This window comes from Culex quinquefasciatus, chromosome 2 (assembly GCF_015732765.1).
Source record: "Culex quinquefasciatus strain JHB chromosome 2, VPISU_Cqui_1.0_pri_paternal, whole genome shotgun sequence".
Lineage (NCBI taxonomy): Eukaryota > Metazoa > Arthropoda > Insecta > Diptera > Culicidae > Culex > Culex quinquefasciatus.
The window spans coordinates 134,536,910-134,559,230 of NC_051862.1; the positions used below are offsets into that span (position 1 = coordinate 134,536,910).

Consider the following 22,321-nt stretch of genomic DNA (forward strand, 5'->3'; position numbering starts at 1 on the left):
CGCATTTTACATGTGATTTCACCTTAATTTCTACTCGAAACACTAAAACTGACCGTATTCGAAATTTCTGCCGGCAAATATTTTGAAACTCGGCCCAGAGGTGCAGAATGGTCCCAGGAACCATGTCCAATCATTGGTTTGGGTGGAATTTTTTTTTTTCATAATAACGGTATGTGGGGGACCCGTGCTGCTCTAAAGTGATTTAACCTTTATAAATCCAAGATGGCTAACAAAATGGCGGTGATGAAATATTGAGAAAATGCTCTCAAATTTTAGTTAAACGGAGTCACAGATCTCAAATTTGATGTTAAAGTTTTTTTTGGTGATTTAAAAAAAAGCTCAAATCCCATATAAACATTCGGATAATCAAGTCCGAACTGTACTTGGTTATTGGGCTTAGTTAGCTCACCAGAACAAGCCCCTGAAGGCCTATCAATTAGTGAATTTTGTTACATCCTACAAGTTACCCACCGTCAACCCCCATTTCAACCCGTTCTTTTGAACACCGAGTTTATTTCACGTTCCGCGTCACGGACATTCCAACTTCTAGCGCGAATGGAACTCTAGCCCATATGCCGTTTCATATACATCTATTTCAGAAAAGAGGAGATCGTTACTGAATCCATTCCGCAAAAGACACACTCACACATGCACCCTCGCCATAAACATTAGCATAAAATTGGCAGCGTTCCGAAGTCTCGCCTTCGTCGTTGGACTCCAAAATCAGCAAAAAAAAAAACATAATCTGAGAATTTCCCGAGGAAGAACGACGACTAGAGGCATTTCACAATTCACTAAATGCTTTTCTTTAGCGTTTAATCCGAAAAATCGCCTCCAGAACGACGACGCGCCTCAACGCCTTAAGGCGCGTATGTGTGGCTGTATGTGTGCGTGTAAGTGTGACCCGAGGAAGTCTCCGTATAAGGTGTGAATGTTGTTGGCTGGATGATGATTATGCTGTTGCTTCTTTCCGGGTGGGAAGGGGGGGGGGGGGGGTGAGGAGTTCTGATTATGTCCCTTCAGGGAACGGCACGTCGTCGCCGGCGTTGATCCGGCAAATGTTCGCAACGGTGTGTGATGGGTCATTTACGGGGAAATTTCGGCCCGGAAATGGACCAAACTTCGGCCCGATGACGATGGTATTTATATGGAGGAGATATGGATACAAACTAATTCTGATTTGAAAGCGAGCGAATAAGATTTGGGAACCGGTGGAGTGAAAGGGTTTTTATTAAAATAGATATCCTGGAAGGGTTGGCCTTAGGGATATTTACATTTTTGGTATCGATCTCTGGGTAATATGATTGGAAGGATTCTGGAAAGAAACCATTTCGACTTCAAGGAAAAATGCTAAAGTTGGGTGGCTCGTTCAAAATATTTAAACGGAATTTTAACAAAAGGTTTACAGATAATGTTGGAATCAGTTCGACGTCGTCGTGCTATCATGTCGCACCCGCCATTTTGACGTTCCGAGAAAAACGCGTTTTAATGTTTGACCTTGAATAAACAAAAACGAAAGCATGCAATGTAAACAATAACAAACACGTTTTGTTTGGCTGACCATTCTGTGCATTGCCCCGAAGTTTGGTTGAAGTTGATTGCTGGAGTCCCGAGTTATAATTACAAATGTTTACGGTAGTCTAGCTTGTACGTGCGACAAACGCATCCTGACTTTCCTGGCCTGAAATCCCTTTGGCCTTTTGTCGCACTTACATCAATTTTCATGGAGTGACAAGATAGCACGACAAGATTGAAACTACTTTCATATGAAAAGCGACAAAAAATTTCGGAGCTTTTTCGGTTTTTATTGAATATCTTAGGATTGAAATCGAATTTTGGGGATCTGTGAAGGTCAAAAGATGTGGCATTGTGAGCTGCACAAAATGGCGTTCTAAACTCAATTTGGCCCAAAATGCACGTACGACAAGTTAGCACGAGGGCGAGGAGTTGTTTCGCCTGATTCTAAAATCGTCAAACTAAAACAACACAGGAAAATGACTTAAACTCCAATTACATTGCCATCCTTCCCGAAATCAGACCACAAAGTTTCATAACATTTAAGCATTCTTCAGCTCACATCTGCAAATCATATCAACCCAAATCCGCTCGCGATACTCAATAGCAGGACTTCCACAACTTGTCCAACTGCAACCAGCCAGCAACAACAGCTGGCGTTGTCTTTGTTCTTTGTTGCAACACCAGCAGAACTGACAGCCACCCGGCTCCGGGCTGACACTTCACGGGCTTGACTTGACTGACTGGCTGCACACAATGCAAGGACATTCTCCCAAAGTGTGTGCGCGCACAAATGAAAATAACTTTGCAGAAAACTTTACCCTTTTCGTCCGAAAGGATCGCTTTCCGTCAGCGGCGGGCTAACACAACGAAATGGGACAAGTCGTTGACAAATTTCCAGCTCGGCGAAATTGTTGTCTAACCAAAGCCCGGTGAAATGATTAAGCTGCTCAGTTCCCCCCTTCCCTTAAGTTGCTTCCTCTTACAAAACAGAGAGGAAAACAGTCCAAAGTCAAAGTTGGTCTCCGTTCCTTTCGGTTCGTGTCACTTTCATTTACTCATTAGATTCCCATTTCCCGCGCGCGGTATTTGCTGGTGTGACTGTTGAATGGAAAAACTTTAATTGTGAAATTGTTGCTTGCTGAGTCCCCCTCTCCCATCTACTTGGTGACTGTTTGGTCGTCGTCACTGGCCAATAGAACTTTGTGTGCGTGAGTCTAGGATTTGGATCACGGAGTTGGTATTCATCATGACCCTTAATCTTATTTTAGTTATGTTATGACAATTTTAATAAATATAGATTAAAGAAATGGTCCAGCTCGATAGACAAAAAATCAAAAAAACTAAATTTAAAATTTGAAGCAAAAAATTCAGAAAGTTTGAAAGGGGAGGGGGGGGGGGGCAAAAAATACGGTGGCCTTATATATTTTTACATATTATAGATGTTTCATGAAATTTTGATGATCATATTAGTGTCATCCACGAAACTCGTGGACACTCGTGTCCGCGTTACCATTCTCGATAAAAAAAAGTTTCCATTTTGCTATAGAAGCATAAGCATATTGATTTAAATTCGATCAATGTCCCAAATTCAAATATTGTGTAAAGAAGGAAAAGGAATGCTAAAAACACTTATTATGGAATTTTAAAAAACTGGGCAGGTTTTTTTTAATTACGAAACAATTTTAATAAAAACAGCAGAGAATCACACACAAAAAATGCATTGAATATCATTAGTACCGTCAGTGGGGGTGACTATGTGTCAAAAAACGATACACCTTGTAGCAATTGTGTTTTTTTGTCGCAAAAAATGAAGAATTTGCCTTTCCGTGCACCAAAAGGTGCACGCAAGCAACCCCCCTCGTTCGTCGACACAGCACAGATCGACGAAAAAAGCTTTGACGGCGCACCAGTCAAAGTGACAGCTGTCCGCGAACTCAAAACGAGCTGCTCACAGCAGCACATCAAATTCCGGTCTTTTTTATCGTCGTCTGCTGAACGGTGCGCACGCACCTGCGGTTTTGCTGCTCGCCGGCCGACGCCAAGTGCCGCACAAATTATCAACCTCGGCCAACGACGCCGCCGGTAAAAAAGGCCCCAGAAGGGTGAGTTTTGTTGGTGGAAACTACGAAGCAGCAGCGGCTGACGGTGGCAACTCGCCAGGGCCTTTTATTTGCAGCGATCTAAACCCGGGCAAATGCCACGCCGAACGGAGAACAACAAAATGGCCGATTCACGAGGCGTCATCAGAAAAGGGCATCCACGCCTGCTGCGATCGGGGAAGTGCTTCGCCAGCGACCGGGTCGGGCACGCAAGAGTCCGCGCGAGGACGGAGCGGCCTGGACGTTCGTCCATTCTCACATCCCGAAGGCGGTCAGCGGTGGCGGAGCGGATTGGCCCAGATGCCGCGAGGAAGCGGAAAAGAAGAAAAGCGGTGCTTGTGAGGGAAAGTGTTGGCTGGTCGGGCCGAAGTGAAGAATTCCGCGCGGGCGCGGGCAAAAGGCGACACACCACGCGGCGTTTGGCGATCAGAGGGTGAACCAGTGCTAGGTCATGCGGAGGAGGAGAAGAGAGAAGAGCGGGGGAAGGAAAAAGAAGGAGGAAAGAAGAAGGAAACGTGCAATAAGCGGGAAAGGCGCGAGAAGCGCGGGAAAAGGAAGATGAATGAAGGGAAAGTGACGGGAAGAGGAAGTGGAAGTTTTTGTACGCACACACACACATACTAACACGATTTGAACGGTTCAATACACATGCTGAAACATAAATCTCGTGCTTGTTTTCCTTTTTCTTTGAGCTCAGAGAGCAGCCGGAAGACTACCCCATTACAACCTCTCGTAATTTCTTAATAACAAAAACAATTTAAACAACATCGAAAATCTTTCAACGTAGATTTGTTCTTAGATAGTTTACTGACATTTTCCCAAAATATGGTGGATTTTGATGAACACTACCTTAAATGCCAATAGTTTGAAAATTGACCCAAACTCACCCCTTAGAGGGGGTGACATTAGGTCAAATGAAACTAAAATGATGCTCAAATACAACGATATGGTAAAAACAAGTCATCCAACAGTGTTTCTTGTTCGAGGGAATCGTATTGACATGCTACAATGTTTGAAGTGGAGATTTTCAAACATTTGGATAGTTTTCGAGCAATTCTAACAAAAGTATTAGAAAAATGATTTTTTGAGAGGTCATTTTTGGCCAAAAACGTACCTCAACTTTAGACAGCTGCCAAAATAACAGGATTTGTTCTAGGAACGAGATTTTTTCAGCGAAGTCATCTTAAGATGTCCCCTACACAACCCTTTTAACAGAATTCATTTTCAATGAGAAGAACCTGAGAAATAGTAAAATCCGTAAAAAATCACTTTGACCCATTCTCACCCCCTAGTCCCAATGTCACCCCCACTGACGGTATCCTTTTTCACAAAATGTATAAAATTAAAGGTAGCAACCAGCAGTTCGATCAACAAAGTCTATAATAATATTTTTTGCAATTCCGTCGTGAAACTACTTACTTATCCTGTCATTCTTGAACGACGAAATAGCCTACTTTTCTGTACCAAACATAACAGAATCGAATAGCAACACTTTTCAAAATAAAATATTGTTCCGAAAAGTAACACTTTTCAACATTTTTTTTATTTAAACGATTTATTGACAAAATACATGAAAATTTGACATAAAATTTCATTCATTGGATGTTTTTTGGAATTGCAAAAAATGTTGTATGGAACTCTTTGCAAAACTTGATTTTTTCAGCACTCTTCGTATTAATCCAACTCGGTGAAATGTACGACTCGTGTTGAAAAAATCCTCTTTTTGCAACTTGATGCATTAACTATTACTTCAGCATCCACTTGAGTGCTGAAAAGTTAAATTTTTTTAAGTACTTTTATTGAAAAGTAACACATTTGGAATTTGTCAATAACCTTGGCAAAACATATTTATGCGGGGAAACGAACGTTCAATTAAATTTTTGTTAAGTACTTTTATAAAGTATACATAAGAGTTGGAATAAGCAATTTCTCGAATAACTAACAAATTTCAATTGTTTTCGTCTTAAAATATAAACTGATGTGAAATCAACAATTGTTGATGTATCTGAAAATGTTATTTGAATAGCGGCAAACTGCAAAAGTGACGAGAATAGGTCGAAAAGCTTTTTCCCCTACTCAATTCTGTTGTGAAACTAGTTATTCAGTCAATTTTCAATCGATGATATCATGATAAGATTTTCAATGTTAAAAAGTGAAACTTGTATGGAATTTTCTCAACTCCCCAAAAAATATTTTCATTTTAAAAAGTTCATAAATCTTTTTAAATAGGCTTACTAAAAAGTATGTCGTTATTTCAGAAATCTCATTATATTTTTTTCAAAAGGTTGAGAACATTTTACACACTTTCACTTTTTGACATAAAAAATCTGATCAATGGTTTCCAACATATCATCGATTACAAATTGAGCGTCAATTAGCTTCTGATCTACAATCGAATTTGTTTTTGACAAGATGGACACTATCTTGAAAAATAATAAAAAAATACATTTTTGGATTTTTGATACTTTCTAAAAAAAACTTTTTTCAAAAAATCATGACATGGCCAAAAAAACATCCATCATACCTTATAGCTAAAAAATTGTGTAATTTGTGTATTATAACATACGTGGCAGTGCGTGGCCGAAGTTACGCTGTCCGCTTTGTAAGCGGATGATTCTGGGTTCGATTCCCATCTGCTGCAACCTTCCATCGGATGAGGAAGTAAAATGTCGGTCCCGGCCTTGGTTGTTAGGCCGTTAAGTCATTCGAGGTGTAGGAGTCGTCTCCATGCCATAAGTACAAACAACACACCAAACCAAGCCTACTCCGGTGGAATCGCTGGTGGCGGTTGGACTCGCAATCCGAAGGTCGTCAGTTCAAACACTGGGGTGGAAGGTTCCTTGGAGTAGAAAGAGGTTTGGGTGCTCTCCCCATTCAAGCCTTCGGACTCCTAGGTTCGAGCAGAAACTTGCAACAGAGACCACAAAAGACCCGGGGTCGTTAATGCATACTGTGGAGTATTGTGATCACGATTACTAGGTCAAAATTCGAAAAATCTGGTAAAATATTGAAGAAACATCGGGAAAAATCTGGCAGAAGAAAATCTAACAATTCTGAATGGTGAAGAGGAAGGAGGATATAAGTCAAATCAAAAGTTTGTAGAAATCAGATGATTTGACTGATTATATGGCCTCAAAAATGTTGAATTTGCCTTTTCTTTAAGAAATACATGATTTATTTTCCTTAAATTTTCAATTAAATTCGTTCATTTTAATCATAAAGTTGTTCAAAATGGGCATAACGTGAAAAATCTGGCAAAATCTGTCAATATCTGGCACAGAAGAGGGTGAATCTTTATTCTGGCAGGCACTTGAAAAATCTGGCATTCCCAGATTTATCTGACAACCTGTCAACCCTGATTTTGATATAAATTATTTACTGCCCATTTTTTTTCGAAAATTTTAATTTTCAGGTCATTTTAAGCAATTTTTGTTCTGCGAAAAACTTTACTTTTCTTGATTTATTTTTCGTATTTAAATTTGCATTAATCTTGTTTAGTTTATCTTTGTTTTTGGTAGTATTTGACCTATTCTACTACCTTCTATCATTACATTTTGCCTTTATAACATTTATCTTTTTTTTAAGTCACTTTTTTAAAATTTTGCTTATTTTTCATATTTTCTGCTCTAGAATGGTACCATTATCATTTCAATTGTAAAATAAATGTGTAATGGCATAGTCTGGGACACTACAAAAATTACTGCATACTTGTTTTTACTTAAAATATAGAAAATGTTAGCAAAGCACTGCCTAAGTTGACCCATAAAAATGTCATTTTTTTAAACTTGGCCGGGAACCGTGGTGTAGGGATAAGCTGATTGGTTAGGTCGTTAGCTCAGTCCAAGTGTAGAAGTCGTCTCCCTGGGTCCTGTCTCGGTAGAGTCGCTAGTAGGCAGTTGGACTAACAATCCAAAGGTCGTTAGTTCGAATCCCGGGGTGGATGGAAGCTAGGGTGTAAAAAGAGGTTTGCAATTGCCTCAACAATCAAGCCTTCGAACACCTAGTTTCGAGTAGGAATCTCGCAATCGAGAACGCTAAGGCAATGCTGTAGAGCGAATAATTTGATTTGATTTTGATTTAAAACTTTGACAAAGTCACATAAAACAAGTCAAACATCCAACCCTATTTTTTTCTTAAATTTTACGTGTTGTTCTTTCGAATGCGTTTTTAACATCAAAAATTAGTTGAAAAATTGACTTTTTTTAGGTCGAAGTTCGTCTAAAGGCGGGATTGGGTTGTAAAGGGTTAAAAAAAGGGTTATTTTTAGAGTGCAACTATTTGCACATAAGGAACCGACGGTCAAAATTTCATACAAATAAAAAAATACTATCAGTAGTCGATTTGCGAAATTCTACAGAATTGCTCATTCTCGAAAAAATACACCGACAGCTAAGGGTTCTCTTTGGTGTCTTTCCCCCTCATGCTAGTCAACCGCCCAACAATTGGAAAATTTCCCCCAATTGTAACGCAATCCACGCTGAGAAGCTTGCACGGGGTGGGGTGGTGGTGAGGTGTGAAACGGAACGCCGCACGACCGATTCGCAGCAGCAGCAGTCAGTGTGACAGAGTTTGCCATTACTTTTGCCCGACACCCGGAGGGAGCTTGTTGGACGCCAAGCGGAGGAAGGTCGAGCCAAAAGCCGACGAGGCGAGCAGAGCTTTTATTGCCATTCTTTGGGAAAAGTGGTGCAAGTTCACAGTTCTGAACTAAGTATTGTGTGAGGTTGGTATCTGGAATCGATTGGGAGGTAGGGAGTGGAAAGGTTGTGGAAAACTATTTCCAGAATGACGAATCAATCGACCTCGATTTGTTCAACATTGTTTGTTGAATTTAAAAAGTTCAAAATGTTCATGAAAACTGGTAAAAATTGGTAACTGTAATCGATTTCTTTTGTAATTCCCAATGTTTTCCCCTTCAATCTTGCAGCTGCCAGATTTCCCGCAGCATTCCCAAGCATTACAATGAAACAAACTCGAGCGGAAAAGCCAATAGATGTCCGAGATACGCGCTTATCGCTGCCACTCTGCCAGCCATTTTTCCAGAGAGCTTTCCATCCGCTACTCGTAGCAGCTTTCCAGACCCAAAGCTTTCGCTATACACACTTCACTTCACTGGCCATAGTTTGCAGCGAAACCACATCCAATATCGTGCGATATTGCGAAAAACAAAGTTTTCCTCAGTTATTTTCACTTCATGAAACCACCGTCGACGCTGGCTGGCTGGTCGTCGTCGTCGTCGTCCATCCATCGCACGATGCGATGGAAAAGCGCACAACTTTAGTAGTTTGCAGAAAACAACTGAGCTTGAATGAATGAATTGTTCCACCACCAAGCTTGGAATGTGCAATTCAGAGCAATAGCGACAGTTGATGGGTGGAGAAAAAAGGAAGGAAACCTGCCATCAATTACTCACCCTCCCACACACACCAACTACAAGACCGTAGTGAAATTTAATTGAGACTTTTCCAAAGTATTTTCCTGGGTGCGCTGCTTTGAAATTAAATCATTCGCGGCAGAGGCGGTGCCGAACAAAAATGCTTTTGAAATTGTTGATGCAGTTATTTTGCCTTGACGCGAAACTTTTTTTTGCAAAACCCACCTCTACCCAGAATATCGAACAAGGAGGTAACTCCAAATTTTTAAAAATCGGGACCAGTGCGAAAATATAACATGAAATATTCCTTGAAATAATCAGCTTAATTTCAAAGTATGAAATAGAGTACTTCAACTTTTTTTTCTTAAAATCGCAATAACTCGTGATGTTTATAAGCAAACCCCTTATGTCTATATATTAAATTTTTTGTAATTGTCTGCTCTACAACTTTGTAGAACATTGTTACACTCTAAAAAATAACCCTGCAAAGTTGAAAAAACACGAAATTTTAAAATGAAAAATTTTGTTCTAAATGAAAAAATGACCCTTCTGGGTCAATGTAGATTCGAAAAGTACATTAAATTTCCCATAAAATGATATGTTCCAATTTTTTTTTACAGTCAAGTAACGGAAAATGGGAGAGATTTTAAAACTTTTTTAGTGTTTTTTCGATGAAAAATACGTTTTTTTTGAAATTCTGAGTACGCCATCAAATCGGGCGTCTAATTTTACATAAAAGCCCCTTTGACACCAATTTTCTATCTCATCACCGTTTCAGGCTGCAAATTATTGAAAAACACCTCTATTTTCATATGTTCAAAAATGGAAGGGGTCGTACCCAGAAATTTAACGAAAAATCAATGAAAATTTATTATTTTTGGTTTAAATTGTTGCTAACTGTTTGATTTTATGTTTCCACAAGGTTTTTGTCACATTCAAGTTCATTTTTGTTGAAATATTACGTTTTAATAAAGTGCTTTGAAGTGCTTATTTTCGTCCCCCTCAAATCCAATTCTCGCCCACCCGTGGAAATAGTTTTTGCCCCCATGATTTGCATCTTTTGATTTTGATTTTTCCTCTTTTTCACATTTTCATTTTCATAATTGTCATTTTCCACTAAATTTAAAAACGAGCACCGTAGAAGTGCAGTCCATTTTCCATAAAATGAGAATTGTTTCAATTTTTACTGATATGGCAGCGATTTTAAAATATTTTTTCAACGTAATAAACATTACAAATCACTGAAAATCGTGTCTTAGTAAAAATCCAGAAAAATGGAAGGAGTCGTACCACCCAACCGTCTCAAGATATCAAAAAATGAACTTAGGATTCGTAATCAGTGTCCAAATTTATCCGTTAGAGCAAAGTTTCAAGTAAATCGAAGAAGGGTCGGGGTAAGTTTTCCCAAAATCTTTACAATTGTGAGTTGGCAGAGAATTACCCAACTCAGGGTGTATATCTTTTGGCATAAAGCCATTTGGCATAATCATTATACCAAATGACCATTATGCCAAATGGTTGGAAAAATGGACGTTTGGCATAACGGTCATTTGGCATAATGGCCATTTGGCATAATGGTCATTTGGCATAATGATGTTAAAATTTCAAAATAAAGTTAATATTGGAATTGCTTCAAGAAGACCATATAAGGTTGTGATAACTGCCGGCGAAAGCAGATTTTTTTATTTTTTTTATTTGAAAACTGCTGGCTATGGGTGCCCAGAACTTGAAACTTTTGTTCTAAACGTTGCTCCACTTGCTGAATATTGTTCCCTGGGCTATTTCAAGCCATTGAGCCAAATATGTTCGACATTTACCCATCGATATTCCAGGTTAAAGATTGTATGGAAAATTAGGGAACAAAATATGCTTGATTTAAAAACAATTTTTTCTACGATTTTATCAATACTCTCAAATATTAGATTCTCATTTGAATTCTCCAGTAAATATCAAAAACAACCTATGGTCAATGGAATTTTAAGGCTCTTCAACTTTGTCATACAAGTAGAATTTTCTTTTTTATGTTGTATTTTCCTTTCTTTAAAGAAGCATTGGATCCAACCCAAAAAAGCTGTGGGTCATTTTTCTGAACTCTCAACTGCTGACTTATTTTTTTTCTGTGTGCTGAAAAAAGTTGAATTTTCCTTCTAAAGTAAAATTTTCTTCATTAAACAGGGAAAAATGCGCTTCAGCTGTGGTCACAACTCAAGTGAGTTTTCCCTTCTTTTAAAAAGTATTCACCACTCAAAGAGTTTTCCCTTCTTTAAACAAAGGGTAAATTCAACTTGTGTCAGCAGTTATCACAAGTAAAGAGAATTTTCCATTATTTAAAGAAGGTAAAAAACTCACTGAATCGTGATGACTACTGACACAAGTTTAATTTTCCCTTCTTTAAATAAAGGAAAATTATCTTTACTTGTGATTACTACTAACACGAGTTGAATTATCCCTATATGTTTGAATTTTCTCTCCAATCAAGAAGGAAAAATTCTCTTGACTTGTGATAACTGCTGACATAAGTTGAATTTACCTTTCTTTAAAGAAGTGAAAACTTTCTTTGACTTGAGATAACTACTAACATGAGTTGAATTGTCCCTTCTTTTAAGAAGGGAAAACTCTCTTGACTGCTGATATAGCTGAATATTTTTTAAAGAAGGGAAAACTAGCTTGAGTTGTGACCACAGCTGAAGCGCATTATCCCCATTTAAAAAAAATCAACTTTTTTCAGCAGTTGTCACAAGTCTAGAAAGTGTCCCTTTCATTAAAGGAAATATAAACCTGGAGTCAGCAGATGAGAGTTTAGAAAAAATGTCCCGCAATTTTTTTGGGTTATATAAAAAAGCAATCCACTTTAACGACCCCTTTTGTGGTCTCTGTTGAAAGTTTCTGCTCATTTCTAGGCGTCCGAAGGTTATGTGTGGTGAGTCACTCAAAACCTCTTTTACGCTAATGGACCGACGTTTTACTTCCCCATCCGATAGAAGGCGTGATCAGGCAAATCTCGTCTCGAAAAATGCCACCGGGTCCGTCTGGGATTGAACCTAGGCCATACTGGGGTGAGAGGCTACCACGCTAACCACTGCGCCACCGGACCCGGCTGAATTAATATGTTCCTACGTATATGACAAAGTGGAATGATTTACATTTCAAATAAAAATCTCACTTTTCTGTACATATTTGAATAGAAGTAGCACCACTTGCTGATAAAATCGTAGAAATACTAGTTTCTAAATGTATCATTGCTAAATTTTTCCAATTAATATTCACCCTGTAATATGAATAAGTATATGTTGGTAGGATGTAACAAAATGAGTGAATTTTGCGTACATTTCAGGGCAACATCCCCTGGATGCACTAAGCCCGAATCCCAAATATGAACTTGATTGGTTGTGACAGGATCTGGCGCTTTGAAATTTAAATGGGATTTAAACCCGTATAATCTGTGCGTTTTGGTTTTCAGTTTTGATTCCCTTAATGATTTTTGAATTTTTCATTAACCTCACGAGCTCATAGTTCGTGTTCCAGGGAACAACTTTGCCGAAGAGTGCGTAAAGATTCGTCAAATATTAAGAATGTAACAGAATTAATAACACCACCGCTGAAAACTTCAACTTTTTATTTAAGCTTTTCTGGCAGCACTTGCTGCTACTGCAGAAAAGATTGAGGCAGGCGTCGCGACTCACATGTAACCACCCACTGAGAATTTTGTTTGAGCCTCGACTCGATTCAGGCTTGATCTCAAACCAGGTCGACTCGAGGCTCGAGCCAAAATTCTCAGTGGGCAAGCAAGCTGCCAGATGAGCTTAAAGAAAAAGTTGATGTTTCCAGTGGTGGTGTTATAAATTCTGTAAAATTCAAAAAAGTGCATCGTTTTCTAAAATTTCAATCTTTAAAATGTACTAAAAACTGCTGTCCTCATTCAAACTGTAGTCCCAATTGATCCCAGTCTATGGAATTGAAATAATTTTGAAAATTTAATATCAATATGCCAAATGACCATTATGCCAAATGGCCATTATGCCAAATGACCTTTATGCCAAACGTCCATTATGCCAAATGGCATTATGCCAAACGGCGTTATGCAAAACGGCATCATGCCAAATGGCTTTATGCCAAATGGGGTACACCTCCCAACTCAGAGTTGATAAAACTTTGAAGTCCCTTAGAAGAAAATATTCTAGGGAGAATTTCTGTGCACATTTCTTGGAATAAAAAAGAATACATGAACGGTGAAAATTTTAAAATAAAGGCAGAAAACAAGAGATAAAATCTTCAATCCTTTCTTACTTCAAAAGATTCTCAAAATGATCCCTTGAACAAGGAAAAAATCAAATATTTGAACTTTTCTATGGTATTGCGAGATAAAATATTTTTTTTATTGCGCATTCATTATGCGCTGGGCTATAGTCACACGCAATTTAAAGCAAATTATAGCATTGAATTAAACCGAGGAGGAACAATAATTTTAGATGTGAGCAGATACATCATACTAAAACAATTCAATAAGTGCAATCACCACCAAACACCATTCAAAACAAAACATTTTTAACCAAACATGCAAGGAACGAAAGTTTTACGAGTTCATTTGTTCTCATAACCACTTCTAAGCCTAGTTTTGCAAAACTCATTTCGGGCACGCGAGCTGCACGTGAAAATGCATTTCCACCAACAACAACAATCAGTCCAACTGACGCTTAAAAGTTTCTTACACCCCACGGTGGCTGCTGGCCGGCTGCAATTATGAAATGTTTGCCTAATTGTGCAGCCACACATGTCACAAACAATCACGTAAATGTTTGTTTGTTGCTGCTGCTGACGTTCGTTTGTTCCTTCGTTCGCTCATGTTGATGTTTTTGCTTTTGTTTACTGACAACAAACAATTTACTGTTTGTAGAACACACCTAATGCAAATTCTGGTGCCTTGGCGGGAAAATCAAAAGGGAAAAGGGGGTGAAAATTACGCAAACAGTTGCCTTTCGACACGGCAGCTCTAATTTTCAAGGAAATGGAAGGTAATTTGTGTAACGGTTTGAATTTAGCAGACTTTTAACACTTTAGAATGGGTTCAGGAAATGACTGAAATAATAATGGTACAACTCGATGCCAATTCAAAGAAGAGATTATAGGACAAAATGTAAAAATAATTACATGTATTATGCCTCCCCAAAACCGTCTTAGGGAGGTAATTTTGCTTACAAATGCATGATTTATCACCTCTTCAACTTCTGTTATAACATTAACAGAGCCGTAGGTAAACACAAACCTTTCGGAAGTACTACACAGGGGGGCTGGCTCGCAGGGCTGAACTCACGCAATTAATTAAAATTTACCCATTTATGAGCTTCATCAACCGTCGTCGTCGTCATCGTTCGCGTTCAGCAGGCGCGTGCGAAACAACGCGTAATAGCCCGGGTATAATAATGCCAATAGTGTAATTTAGCATTAGTTACCGTGAGATGGAGTAAATATTGATAAGTTTGAAATAATTTTCCAACGCAGTTTGCTGGAGACGCATCGTGTTTTAAGTTCGATGAATGTACTGAAAGCCGATGCGTTATTTTGAAAAATATATCTCGGAATCTCGGGTGAAACGGCACATCAGGTTTTACACAATTTAAATCAATTTCTGAACTCGACAGAATTATTGTCTGCAACATACAGAATTTTGTAAGTAAGTAAAACTGGTCTAAAACATTTGGGTCGTGGTGTCATTGTGGCAGTATCGTCCCTTATCACCTTAGCGGATGATATGTTGAAATATCCTGCAATATAAGAATCTCCGATTTCATCTAAACCTTAAAAGAGGTCAAAGACAAACTTATAGGAAATTTGGAGAGCTTTATGAACAAAATACATGCTATTTCTTTGAGAGTTTTTGATTTAAAGTTTTAAAAGTCAGATTTGTACGTAAGAGCATTTTTTGTGGAACTAGCCTAAGATGTTTCAAAACGGCTCACAAAAAATGCAAAATGATATGTATCAAGGTTGTTAACGATAGAATTATCGTTATTTCGAAAATTCTATCGGCGACAATGTTATCGACGATAATGAACGATAACTAATTTTTTAAATCTTTCTAAAATCAATTAACTCAGCCATACCATGTTAAATTTTCCATGCTTTCACTAAGAATTTATATTATGAAAGTTTCAATGTAAAATATATACTCAAAAGTTTGTATCACCCCCCACCCCAGGGGGCAAAAAAATATTTTTACAATAAACTTCAAAATTTCAATGAAAACTAAAGTGCAACCAGCTGAAACCAAATTAAATTACATTCTCCTGCGTTTAAAATCATTTTTAGCATATTTGGGTTTATTAAAAAATCTTAAGATTTTTTGAAAATTTTCGATGCAAAATCTTTTTTTTCGATAAAATTTTTGTTTTTGTCAGATCTTAGATTTTTTGAAAACTAATGATTGCAAAACAACTGAACTAGTGTAAAATGCATTTTAAAACACTTTTTGCATTTTAATGTGAAGATTATGGCTTGTTATTTTAATTTTTATATTTTTTTATTTTTTGCCCCCCCCCCCTCCCTTGACCTTGGCCAGTGCCGAGGGACAAAAACTTTTTTAAATATTTGCATCGGCCTTAATACAGTTTTTTTAATACAAAAAATTTCGTAATTTACAAATTAGAGAACTAAACGTACCCTACTTTCCCATCGAAATGAGTTCCCAGTATATTTTGCCCATAGTTGAAGATTCGGCAATTATGCCAAATCAAGTAGCGGAACTATACCCATTCTCAGCCTATTTCTATTATCGGCCTATCAGCACTTTGATCATGAATTACAGCAGTCATAAAGTGTTTTTGACTGTTCCAAAGTAATAACTAGCTCAAGAAAAAGTGAGCAAGCAACTCTCCATTGCTGATACATCTGAAAATGTGGATTTAATAGAGGACAACGGCAAAAGTGATGAGAATTGGTCGAACGGCTTGGAGTGATTAAAATGGGCATATTTCCCCTATTCCGAGAAAAACGCGTTTTTGTGTTTGACATAAGATAATTTTATCAAAAAACTGATTACGTACGAACTTTAGTATTCTTCATTATCATATAAAATAAACTAGGCAGCCTTCTAGAATACATCAAATTTAAATTGCGTTTTGCTTAGTTGGCTTGAAATATGGACATCTACCCTATTAAATTCTGGATTTCTCAATATATATTTACACAACAAGTTGCTAAAAGAAGACATTTTTAGAACGAGTCAAACATTGCATACGACGAGTGCTGAAAAATCTACACCAATTCCGAAAAAGATGCAGTGGTAATGCTACAGGCATAACCATCATGACGAAGAACTTCGGACACAAAAGTAAACAAAATTTTTACAGTTGTTAATATTTGCGTGTCTTGGCCACGGGACCATCCACAAACCACGTGGACACTTTTTTGGAAATCTTAAACCCCCATCGTGGACAATTTCCATACAAATAAAGTCTTTTTTGTATGGAGCGTGGAAATTGCCCCCCCCCCCACTAAGTTGTCCACGTGGTTTATGGATGGTTCCCACACAATCAATCACGAAAGAGTAATTTCGTAAGATCCATTTATTTTTGCTCAAAGATGGTCTCATGGCAACTTGCCGTTGGTTAACGTTTGAAAATTTCAAACGCTTCTTCAGCTAATCGTAATGGCAAGATTTTTGGGCTAGTTGATATGAAATCATTTCATCAATTCTCTGTTAAACTTTCAGCATTGAACAATTTTTAAGAAATATTTTGCAAACAATAAAAAGTCGTTATCAGGACTACAATTTATTACAAAGAGTCATTCTGAACCATGTGTTAAAGACACAACACACAAACCCTAGAGTTTGATACTCATATTGCCTCAACTCTTAAGGTTCCGCAAATGTCCCCTTATTGGAACATCCCAGGTGGTGGCCACTACTGCCAAAATGTCAAGTTTCATGTCTAGTATCAAAATCCCTAAAGTTTGATACCCATATTGCCCCAACTCTTATGGTTCCGCAAATGTCCCCTTATCGGAACATCCCCGGGGCCTCCGGCCACTCCAGGTGGTGACAACTACTGCCAAAATGTCAAATTTCATGTCTAGTATCAAAATCCCTAAAGTTTGATACCCATATTGCCCCAACTCTTATGGTTCCGCAAATGTCCCCTTATCGGAACATCCCCGGGGCCTCCGGCCACTCCAGGTGGTGGCCACTACTGCCAAAATGTCAAGTTTCATGTCCAGTATCAAAATCCCTAAAGTTTGATACCCATATTGCCCCAATTCTTATGGTTCCGCAAATGTCCCCTTATCGGAACATCCCCGGGGCCTCCGGCCACTCCAGGTGGTGGCCACTGCTGACAAAATGTCAAATTTCATGACCAGTATCAAAAACCCTAAAGTTTGATACACATATTCCCCCAACTCTTTTAGTTTCGCAAATGTCCCCCTATCGGAACACCCACGGAGCCTCCGGCCACTCCAGGTGGTGGCCACTACTGCCGAAATCTCAAATTTCATGTCCAGTATCAAAATCCCTAAAGTTTGATACCCATATTGCCCCAACTCTTATGGTTCCGCAAATGTCCCCTTATCGGAACATCCCCGGGGCCTCCGGCCACTCCAGGTGGTGGCCACTGCTGACAAAATGTCAAATTTCATGACCAGTATCAAAAACCCTAAAGTTTGATACACATATTCCCCCAACTCTTTTAGTTTCGCAAATGTCCCCCTATCGGAACACCCACGGAGCCTCCGGCCACTCCAGGTGGTGGCCACTACTGCCGAAATCTCAAATTTCATGTCCAGTATCAAAATCCCTAAAGTTTGATACCCATATTGCCCCAACTATTATGGTTCCGCAAATGTCCCCTTATCGGAACATCCCCGGGACCTCCGGCCACTCCAGATGGTGGCCACTACTGCCAAAATGCCAAGTTTCATGTCCAGTATCAAAATCCCTAAAGTTTGATACCCATATTGCCCCAACTCTTATGGTTCCGCAAATGTCCCCTTATCGGAACATCCCCGGGGCCTCCGGCCACTCCAGGTGGTGGCCACTACTGCCAAAATGTCAAGTTTCATGTCTAGTATCAAAATCCTTAAAGTTTCAAAATCCCTAAAGTTTGATACCCATATTGCCCCAACTATTATGGTTCCGCAAATGTCCCCTTATCGGAACATCCCCGGGACCTCCGGCCACTCCAGATGGTGGCCACTACTGCCAAAATGCCAAGTTTCATGTCCAGTATCAAAATCCCTAAAGTTTGATACCCATATTGCCCCAACTCTTATGGTTCCGCAAATGTCCCCTTATCGGAACATCCCCGGGGCCTCCGGCCACTCCAGGTGGTGGCCACTACTGCCAAAATGTCAAGTTTCATGTCTAGTATCAAAATCCTTAAAGTTTCAAAATCCCTAAAGTTTGATACCCATATTGCCCCAACTATTATGGTTCCGCAAATGTCCCCTTATCGGAACATCCCCGGGGCCTCCGGCCACTCCAGGTGGTGGCCACTGCTGACAAAATGTCAAATTTGTCAAAGAGAGAGCGATGGGGTGAGAGCAGCTTTCTGTGTAACTGTGGATTCCACTAAGGGTTAAGCACTTCGAGTATACCGCATACTGTGTACGGCAGCATACCATACGCGCGTACCATACGCGCATACTGGCATGGTATGGTCAACTTCTTGATACGATTTATATCAGTGTAGTTGTCAAAATCGGTCAAAATAATAAACAGACTAGATGGCATACACAACACATGTTTATTCGGCAACATAAGACAAATAAATTTGGAAATTTCGAGATGTGTTGCTCGATCTGTTAGAAATTCATCCACATTTGGGGACGGAATCGACCATCAGCGGCATCAGGGCAACAGTTGTTTTGGGGGCGGTATTGTTTGAAACTTTCAGCAAGACCTTTTTTGCTCGTTGATTCTGTTGGATTTGTTAGTTCCGAGTGCGTGTCAGGGAATTCTCCAGCTCCCCCCCCCCACGCACACACACACACACACACACACACCACGCGGGTCACGTGTCCGGGGGTGTCTCCGAACCGGATGCCGAAGCGTGCCACCTCTCTCCGGTGGGCGACCCCTATGTCCACCGGCTTCGTCGAGGTGTCTTCGTCTTATTCCTTCTTATTCCGGGGTCTCCCAGCGTGTGGCCCGTCCTCTACTACCATTCTCCAGGGGTACGGGAGTGCTGAAACCATCCCAGGGCTAACGGCGCCCGTTCCCTGGCTTCCAGCAGGAAGCCGAAGTAACATCCCCCTCCCGCTGCCATCTCGTTCAGCGCTTTGACGCGTTCGGGAAACTTCACCAACTGTTGCTTGTACCGCGTCGTTCCGGCAATGTCTTACAGGTACTTTAACAACCCGCAATCGGTCTCCGCGAGCGCCTTTGGTTTTATTATCAAAATCGACTCAATCTCGCCCTGCAGCATCAGGAACCGATGGTGGTCCAAATCAATCCCGTGCTGTTAAAGAAACTTTGACACCTTTTCGAAGTTGACCTTCCGGTTGTCGACCGCACAGTACACGCCGTGTTGGGAACCCCCTCATAAGAACCGCTTCCCCGATCTAGAATCTGCCCCAACTGTACAGTTCGCCAATGAATTCCCTCAGCCAACAAACGGGGGTAAGATCTTTCTCGTCAAAGATGAATTTCAATCAATCGAGAGAAAATTCCTTTCTTTAGCTTGTTGAACCGCAAAAGCTAGCCTTGTGGGAAATCTGCATTTCCTCAATATTTGGTGTTTTCATCTTCATTTTCACATCCAGCCAACAGCACTAAAGTTTGACGTTGAGAAATGTCAAAAGTTTCAACACTGAAATAAATCTTCATAGATAATGGTTAATACTAGGTCGCGTATCATACGCACGATATCTAGTACGATACTCGCTACATACACACTCCATACACACCTCAGTATCAGAAGTGATCTGCCCTTAGGGATTCCATCACCCTTCGCGTCCTTCCTTGGTTCCGTCCCGCAGTCTCCATGGCAACACGATGCACGAAATCCGGCCGCTTCCTCAACCCGGATGGGAAGTACATGTTTGATCTCGTGTTTGATAAAGGATCACTCATTCGTGTGGAAGAATTTGCCGGATGAGAGCAGCTACCTCGAGCTGTGAAATCCGTCACCGGTTTGGGGGAGCGGGGTGAAGGCAGCTCGCCGAGCTGTGAAATCCGTCACCCCGCGCGTCCTTCCTTGGTTCCGTCCCGCAAAATCTCCATGGCAACGTCGTCCGATCGTCATTTCCTCGTGGCTGGTTTCCTCCTCGGTCCCGCATCAGCAGCAGCAGGAGCTCCTTCCAGGTCGCCGTCCAAAATTGATTTGACTTGATTTTTGGATCGGCACTTCCTTTTATATCAAATCGTTTTGGCGTTTGGCGAAGCAGCAGCACAAAAGGAAAAAATCGCCAAATTGTGTCAAGGCCAAACGCAGGCAAGGCTTTGGGGGCGGAGTCAAGAGAGAGAGTGTGCGCGTGTGTGTGTTGTGTGCGTGCTTGCTTGCTGTGTGGAAGCAGTTTTATTAATTTAAACTCAGTTTTTAAGTGCTTCAACTAAATTTCATGGCCATTAATTAGGTATATTAAGAAAGCTTGAAATCTCCCCTTTCGTTTGGTGGGTACCACTTTTACGTGTGTTGAACAGGAGTTGAGATATTATTGTTGCAAATCTTGCAGTCGCGTTAATTTTCTTTTCGTTACATTTCGCTCCGCGAAATTTTGGATTGCTACCCTGTATAGAGCCCTAAGACGAAGTTCTTCGTCAAAAACACTCTTTGAGTGCGATTTTGAAACAAACGTCCATGACCTTGGTCAATGACTGACAACACATGTTTGGGTACCATAATTACAAAAAAAATTGGTACCAAAAATTATATAGATAATTACTCAAATTAATAATATTTATAACGATAACTTAAATTTTAATCGCATTTTTAGTGAAAATTTTGATTTTTTTCGTATTTTTTTCTGTTTTTGCAAGAAGCAAAAAATCGGTTGAAATGGCAAGGAGTTATGAATTGTTGAAAAATGTGTTTTTGCAAAAAATGACGAAATTAGCCGTTTTTGAGACCACCCTAGCACTACGACGATCACCCTAATGGTCAAACAAAAAATACGGGTCTAATTATTTCGGCTAAGGAAACCCCAAAAAAAATTGTTAAGCCCGATCGGAGAACTTTTTTTCGGTTTAGGCTCTTTTCAAATGATATTGCTGTATATTTCATCGACTCAACTTCACCCCCACCGACGGTAATAAATATAATCCCCTTCCCTTAAACATCGAACTGTTGTCGCATGCATACTTACATAATCAGGGGCTGTTTCTGCTCCTTGTCCATGGTGTGCTGAAGGCGTAGTCGTCCTTGTCCCGATATTCCTTTCACGCGTGTGGCGAAAGTCCTCGTCCTTGATGGTACACACCTGGATGACTACGGACTGCTCCTCCTCTTCCTCCTTCTCAAGGTGGCCCCTAATGGTCACGGCCAAGGACCTTGCGGCGGGCGCGAGGCAGTCTCTCTCGACTTAAGAGGATTGATACTTGCCCAGGTGCTTCCTCTTCCTGCGCTATTTTCTTCCCTTCTTGCACCACACTCTTAATACTCGCTCGAGTATGTATTTGCACACTTCGGGGTCGGGTCAATCGGCAGAAAATCGATCGGCAGAATGCCGAATGGCAGAATGCCAAATGGCAGAAAATTACATGGCAGAAAGGACAAATAGCAGAATAGGTCAAATGGCAGAATATTAAATGGCGGAAAAGGTCAATCAGCAGAAAATTAAAAGGCAGAAAATTAATTGGCAGAATAAGTCAAAGAGCCGAAAAATCAAAAGGCAGAAAAATCAAAAGGCAGAAATATTAAAAAGCAGAATAGTAAAATGGCAGAACGTTAATAAGCAGAAAAATTAATTGGCAGAAAATTAATTAGCAGAAAATTAAATGGCAGAAAGTTGATCAGCAGAAAAAATAAATAGCAGAAAATTAAATGGCAGAAAATTAAACGGCAGAATAGTTAGTTGGCAGAATAGTTAAATGGCAGAATAGTCAAATGGCAGAACAGCCAAATGGCAGAATAATCAAATGGAGGAATAAGTAATTAGCAGAAGAGTTGAATGGCAGAATAGTTAAATGGCAGAATGTCAAATGGCAGAATAAATAATTCACAGGAGAGTTGAATGGCAGAATAGTCTAATGGCAGAACAGTCAAATGGCAGAATAGTCAAACGGCAGAATAGTCCAATGGCAGAACAGTCAAATGGCAGAATAGTCAAATGGCAGAATTCACTTGATTTAATATTAATAGTACGTTCATTTGAAGTGCCGCACTCGTCGGTGCCAGTT

General features: G+C 39.8%; 1 protein-coding gene and 1 long non-coding RNA gene across 2 annotated transcripts in view; one reads left to right on the forward strand and one right to left on the reverse strand.

Annotated features, from left to right (window-relative positions):
* LOC6033752 (zinc transporter 2) overlaps positions 1-21,603 on the reverse strand; it is a 71,900-nt gene extending 50,297 nt beyond the window's left edge. Inside the window, exon 1 of the mRNA XM_038255559.1 lies at positions 21,289-21,603. Within this exon, the coding sequence (XP_038111487.1) occupies positions 21,289-21,320 (32 nt within the window). The 5' untranslated portion in view covers positions 21,321-21,603. The remainder of the gene's footprint in view (positions 1-21,288) is intronic.
* Positions 3,458-4,280, forward strand: LOC119767285. The gene is made up of 2 exons (XR_005277434.1): positions 3,458-3,620; positions 3,679-4,280. It is a non-coding gene; the product is annotated as an uncharacterized LOC119767285 (long non-coding RNA).
* Positions 21,604-22,321: the final 718 nt, after the last annotated feature.